The sequence below is a fragment of the Monopterus albus genome, unplaced genomic scaffold, assembly GCF_001952655.1.
Source record: "Monopterus albus unplaced genomic scaffold, M_albus_1.0 scaffold2.1, whole genome shotgun sequence".
In the NCBI taxonomy this organism is placed as follows: Eukaryota; Metazoa; Chordata; class Actinopteri; order Synbranchiformes; family Synbranchidae; genus Monopterus; species Monopterus albus.
In genome coordinates this window covers 3,340,194-3,347,383 of record NW_018127882.1, presented here as the reverse complement: position 1 = coordinate 3,347,383, position 7,190 = coordinate 3,340,194, and the positions used below count along the sequence as shown (strand labels likewise).

Sequence of the window (7,190 nt, the reverse complement as noted above, 5' to 3'; positions counted from 1 at the left end):
CGACTAATTGTCAAAACGTTGCAGCTCCAGACCAAATATCTGCAAAAATACTTACATTTCCATCAGCCTCAGCTGCATTATGTGGAGCAAATGTTTGCTAGCTAACATGCTAGTATGAACATGTTAAACATACCTGCACAGCATTTAGACAGGCTCACAAAGCTGTTACTGAGGCCGAAGACTCTTTGTTCTGTTTAACATCTGTTCAACAAGGAAAACACTGCTAAACCACTGGCAGCTGCCAAAAATAACCTACTTTAAGTCTGCTACGGTTGACTATTGTGTAGCTCTACTAAACCAGTGGGCTGTTAAGAAACCTGCCAAAGGGCACAAGGTTGAAGTATCATGGCGTTCCTGATATACTTAACTTATTCATTTCTCTCTTTTCCTTTAAAAAAAAGGGAACATAACCAAGCTTCAGGCCCTGAAAATTAAAGCTTTAGTACAGTTGTAACAAAATGACAGTAGAGATACTTCACACTGGACTGAAGTTTCTTATTAGGATCAGACCTTCTGCTACATGTGTATATTCTGTTTCTGATTCTAACTTAGCTGCAAATTATTCCCCTCTCAGCTTTATATATGTTGTCATGTAGGTGGTCACAGTCTTGATATACACCGTGGGTGAGTCAACAGGACGACCAGCTAAGTGTGTATGTGTGTGTGCTTGCAGAGTTGTGAGAGGGTTCAGTACAGTAATCAATACCACCCTGTAATTTGACAGAGCAGATCAATGGTGAAGGTAGAAAGAGAGACGAGTACAGACACATTATCATAGCTGTGAGCTTACATGCAAGTGTACAGGTATACATGTTAAAACGTGTTTGTATTATACTGATTTGCAATAAGATAAAAAGTAGTTCAAAGAAAAGTATCTTTACAAAATTGGACATTGTTTCTGAAAAGGCGAGATGCTTCTGAAATGTGTTTCTTCAATGTCTGGGACACTGCAACTTTAATTCTCTATACCTTTACTGTAGTGAGGTACGAGACCAAGACTGAGAAGCCAAAACCTCAAAACCTAGCTATGTAAAATGAACAGCATTTGCATGGGCGGATACCAGTAAGGATTAAGTGAGAGTACAATATGTCTTCTGTGTTTTGGGTGAACTGGCCCTTTAAGGCCTTTTAAGCTGACATAGTGTACCCCATCAGAGACAGGTCTATGTGGATGGCAACCAGAAGAGCAGAAGGGCTGAATCTGTTTGGGATATACAGTGTGTTCCCAGGTGAAACTTCTTCACAGGAGGCAATCTCTTATGTGGATGGCAACCAGAAGAGCAGAATCTGTTTGGGATATACAGTGTGCTCCCAGGTGAAACTTCTTCACAGGAGGTGTTATCATTAATATGATAAATACGATGCACCAAGAGAAAGACGATGTCAGAAACAGGATCATCTTGTATAGGATGAAATGATGGAGGATGGCTAATACAATGACAGGAACTCTGCCTCTCTCGCTGGCTTATAAAAGTAAACACACACCCATGTCTTCCTTATGTATTATTCATCCAGTAAACCATAAATGAGACTAAACTGGAACTTCAAGTATGTGTTTACATTGTGCTTAACATGCAGGTGGCAGAACGTGGTTTGGATTCCACTGTAATCATGCAATGAATACACTGGGCTACTTACTACTTCATCTGAAGGTAACCTGAATAACATCCCACTTTAGTCTCCTCGTCCTCTGTGAATGCCAACCACAGTACCAGCATTTAAATTCCTTTAATTTTTAGGATTTTTTAAAAAAAATCTTGGAAGCAAAGAAAAGACCAGGACACTAATTCTCTAATGGTTTAGATATCAAGAACAACACTGTCAGGAATGAAATGAAACTTACCTTTGGGCCATCCTTCCAACAACAAATTAATACACAAAACAAGACTGCTTCACTGAGGCTATTAAACTCAATGCCATTTATATAAACAATGTGCATTACTTAGGTATTTTCTGTGCAATACTGTGGACACATACTCTATGCATCATATGACACTGAGCGTTAATGAGGGGGGTCTGACCAACATTATACTCACATTTGACTGGATTTCGATACTCCAGGCACAACAGTCTTGGCTTGGATTTTGTCTTGAGCAAGCTGTGTAATTCACTGCAACCTTTAATATGTTAATCTGGTGTGTATGGTCCTAGAATAAGGAAACTTACATTGGACCAGAAACTTAGCCAAGAAAAGACTCGACTCATTCTTATCCTCCTCCTTCACATATACTGCACAACAAGGGGGAAGCTAGAGGTAAACATACTCTCCCAGTGTGATTCTGAACTTATTTTGGCCTTAAAGATTATTCATAGACAGTACTGCATTATACATTCAAGTCTGTAGTGTGTGTGTGATAAAGAAGTTAGGACTCACATTGAGCCAGTATGCCAGCCAGAGCAGTCTTGAACTTTTCTTTGGCCTCTTCCATCTCTTTTTCGTGCTGACTCTTCTCGCTCATCAGCCGACGGATGTGGCTGTTTGAGGACTGGATCATAGAGTAGAAGTTGTTGGCGTTCCTGCGGTTGACTTCACCGCGTTCCAGCCAGGTCAAGAGCACACGCACTGCTTCAGCAAACTTGCCGTCATCTGGCCAAGATGTTAGGACACAGAGAAAGTAAGAGTCAGGCTCTATAAAGGAAAGGAAAGTAAAAAAAAATAATAAAAATAAAAATGATAAAGTTCTTCCCTGTACACTTCCGGGACACTTGCAGTAATTTCATTCATACTCCATAAGGTTATAAAGTACTGCATGTCCTGCTTTCTGGAATATAATATACAGCTGAAAACTGGTAGCTTTAAATAAAAACCAACATTATGGACTTCAATTACACCTGAAGAACATGAACAAAGAAGAAAATGGAGGGGAGAAAACTCCATTTGTAGGTGGTCTGGGTGAAACGCCCCTCTGAGATTCTTGAGACCAACAAGAGAAATTAGGTTTGGAATACAGGAATAATTGTAACTGGCACTGCAGACAGCTAAACCCCTTTCATCTCTCAGGATGGAAAATTCAGGAAAAGGGTCAACCTTAATCTGCGACAAATAGCCGGGATGTGCGTTTTAACAACAGCAGCCCAAAGTGATCAGAAACATATCCTTTTCTAAAACTGCACCATGTTAGAGTTCATTACAGCAGGGCCTGGAAAGGAGAGCTGAAAAAAAGACACGCACAGATGGTAGAGCGACAGAAAGTCGCAGTCATTTTGTTATCAGGCAACTGTGACTGATACCCGGAAGTGTCACTGGTCATTAATGAAACAAGTTTATTCAGCCAGAAACATGACAGACATCTGAGAGGGTGGGGGGAGACAGAGTGTGGAGATAAGGGGAGAAAGGACAAGGTAAAGGAAAGACGCATGCACTGAATGGTGAGTGAACTGGCAGACAATCTTTGTGAAGTCTTCTTAAAGCAGATTCCCTGAATTTGTTAGATTAGCTCCACCAGCTACAAGTAAGGCTCATTTCTGTAAACCAAAAATATACATACACATGTGGAAGTACAGACAAAAACAACTGATTCTCCCCCTTATTGCATGACTTGTACCGTTTTCATTAGTGTCTGCTCATTAACCATGTGACAATTAGAATTTGTGCTGTAATTGTAAATGCCCTTATGTTGATAAAACAACTATCATGGCATTTCTTTACTAAGCTGTGTCTCTTGTCTGGGCTATAATATCATACAACCAGTGCTGTATACTGTATATGTTATGTTGTAACCTTTTATCTTGTCTCCCAGCTGGCTGCACTCGTGCTCGGAGTAGTGGACGATAGGAGGAGGAGAGGGTGGCCGGAGGCGATCCTCCTCCATTTTGCGCCGGTGCCTCTCCTCTCTGGCCAACATGCGTTGGCGACATTCCCACTCATACAAGTCGTCTCTGGCCTGAGCGAAGTCCACATGGAGACGACCAGTGTCTTTTTTGTCTGTGCTGGAGCCCAAACGAATACGGTAACCTGTATGAACAAAAGGTGGAAAAATGGAAAACCAAAAAGAGATGAAAGAATAAAATGAAAAAGGGAATAAGTAAATATAACAGGCATAGTAGGAAATGTATCAAAACATGTTAATCTGGCTGCTCAGACAGTTTGATGTTATTTTGCGTGTATTGTACTGCAGGTATGTGAATGTCCATCCACATTGTGCTTTTAGTCGTGCTAGCAGCACAGCTCTAGGAATGGTGTCTACCAACTGTTGATCTACCATTATGGTCCAGAGTAAAGTATCTGAATAAATACTGAATAAACTACCATGAAAGAGACATTCAGGGTCTCGTCTTGCCTCTGGTGTGAAATGCTGACCTGCTGTCTGAACTCACAGGCTGGCTCACGACTATACCGCCCTGAGCTTGATCTGTATGAACAGCACAAGGGTGGGATGTTGGAATGGCAGTAGCGTGGGATCTCAGTGTAAAAACGATTAGTGACTCCCAAATGTCAAGCTGAAATATTTTTGTTAGCCTTTAACTTTTCTACTATCATCAGTTTGTCAGGTACTTTGGTTTATGAACAAACACCTACAAAACTAATGGCATTTCCATCAGCCTCAGTTGTACTTAGTATTTAGTGCTAATTAGCAAATGGTGCAAGTTAACACACTCGACTAAATCCTAAACATGGTAAACATTAAACCCTGTGTGTTAGCATCATGATTGTGCCCGGTATGCCTAAGTACAGTCTTACAGAGCTTGTTATTAGCAATTTGACAGCAGAGAGCAACAAAAATCAAAGGAGACCGACATGTGACAAAAACCCCTGGTCAGACTGAGAAGGTCACGGTTATGCGGTTCCCATTCTCATCTAACAGTTACTCTTTTATTGAACTATGCTCATTTCTTTTTGACTTGGCAAACTTACATCTGATAGTCACTAAAGTCTTACACCCTCTAAACTGCTCATAAAAATGACAAACAACCAAAACAGATTAGCTCAGTTGGGGACACCATACATCTTTAAATGCAAATGGAAAACATGCCAGGGGGTGTGAATTTGATTAAACTGAACAGCAACACAGGAACAAAGGAGCATGAAACCAAAAAGGTATACTAATGAGCTTTAGTCAGTATGATGTAGGGTTTGTTCCTGGGCTGAAAGCGAGTTGCGTGCCATCATCTTCTACAAGTGTACGTATTTAGAACATTTCTCAGATAACGGAGCAAAACAATGTACAGGTTTTTTAATTCAGCTCTACCAACCTACCACCTCTCTCTCTATCACAGCTGTTTCCTATTTTGCTTTGTTTGAGAAGAAATACTTTAGCTCGGGGGTTTTATGCAGTAAGAAGGCCTGATCCTTTTGTTAACACATGAGACAGACTGAAGGAAAGCAATTACTTCTGTAGTGACACTGAAAGACCACAATGTCCCTCATTACCCCCTCTTTTCCTTACTCTCTCCTCCTTATTCAATTTTCACTAATGGCTGGTTGAAATTATGCCCACTTTGTGATTTAATTGGATGAAATTATCTGAGTGTGTGTTCAGCGTGTGTTTGGGTACACATGACTGTGTGCTCCTGCCGGACACAGTAATGATACCCAATGTGGCTCACTGAGGGGCCAAACACTCTTCACTGAAAGGAAGGGGGGGGAGCGGCGGATGCCAGTACAAAAAGAAAAAGATATGAAAGTGAGTTTGGGGGATTCTGCTTCAGTCAGGGCTCACGGCTTCAGGCTCTCAATCTACCACTTCTTCAATATTTCATATGAAGAGATCTCAGTGTACTGGGGCTGCTGGACTGTGCATCATCGCTGGGTACTGTGTTTGCACAGGGTGTGTATGTGTGGGTGAGGTAATATATATGGGGAAAACTACATAGATCCATCAGGCTGTATGGCCAATATATAGCCCTCAGCTCCACATCTCACTGCCGGAACAAAGGCTGACAATAATCACAGGATCTCTCATTCAAACTCATTTGGCACATGCACAAACACACAAGTATGCAGGGAAAACTACTGAACTGGCTGTTAGGCTAGGTTAAAAGTTTTTTTTAATAAGCAGGAATATGTGCCCAGTAGTTTGCACCCAGAGATTATAGACTGCTAGGGCTATAGAAGCTGCATCGAAAATGAAAACAAGAAACCATAAGCTGGTGTCATATGGTTAGCAGAGATGCTTTTTAGTCCTAATGGCCATTTATATCTTCTATTCTCCGAGCCTTTTATCATTCCTAAACCACTGTGAGTGTGCTGTCCTTTCTAATTGTTAACCCATTAGAAATGTGAAAAGGGAGAAGTTGCTGGCTCTGCATTTTGTCTCCACTTAAAGTCAATTCAAAATGTTCTTGGCATGATCTCCTTGAAATGAAAACATGGGAGCATACTGGGTTATTTACTGATCCTTTAGGTTTGTGTAAATTCAACTTTTCTTCTGAGAACTTTTTTTTGGCATGGTGGACAGCTCTAAATAATGGAATTTGCTTAAGTGCCACAAATACAGTTAAGTATTATAACAATAAGCACAAACACGACCACAGCTTACCAGACAAGAAAAGAGCTTTGTCCACAGTGAACTCTTCTGCAAATCTGATGTGGCAGAAGTTCTTCTTGCTTTTGCGTATGGCAGTGATGTCACCGCACTGTCCGAAGACCTCCATGATGAGCTGCTCAGTGGCGTTTTCTGGCAGACCACCGACAAACACCGTTTTACACCCTGGAGGGCGGTCTCTTGTGGCTGGAGGGGGAAGGTCTGTGCAGAAGTAGTGGAGAGAAAATACAATCTTGTATAAACCATCATTAGGTTGAAATATTAAGACAGAGCTGAGAAAAATACCCCGAATGCTGAAAACTGGGTGTACATGCATTTATGTAGCAATAATACAGCCGAAATATGCAGAATTCAAGAAATGATTCAGCTGTCCCAGAACACTGATTATGCCCCATGAGCAGATGAAGACAATATATCCAATGGCAGGAACATGCTGCTTTGGTTACACCACTGTTACAGCAGAAATCACTTTGGCAGCGCTGATTTCCTATCATTTGTTTTTAGCCACAAAGAAATATGTAGTTTGTCTGTATGTGTAATCAAACAAAATCCGAATAACAATGTTATAGTTTCTGAAATGAGAAAGAAAAGAAGCAGCTGCACATTTGTAGCTCTAATCCCAAAAACAGTTATTCAGTTCTTACTTTAGATGCCAAAATTCAAACAGCACTGATCTCTTCAGTGCCCAGGTTTATTCTGTATACT

General features: G+C 40.9%; 1 protein-coding gene across 1 annotated transcript in view; it reads right to left on the bottom strand.

Moving 5' to 3' along the window:
• Positions 1-7,190, bottom strand: part of LOC109955271 (ecto-NOX disulfide-thiol exchanger 2) — a 164,845-nt gene that overhangs the window by 22,461 nt on the left and 135,194 nt on the right. Inside the window, exons 7-9 of the mRNA XM_020591267.1 lie at positions 6,480-6,686; positions 3,722-3,955; positions 2,375-2,587 (exon numbers count right to left, since the gene is read on the bottom strand). Coding sequence (XP_020446923.1) covers positions 2,375-2,587; positions 3,722-3,955; positions 6,480-6,686 — 654 coding nt within the window. The remainder of the gene's footprint in view (positions 1-2,374; positions 2,588-3,721; positions 3,956-6,479; positions 6,687-7,190) is intronic.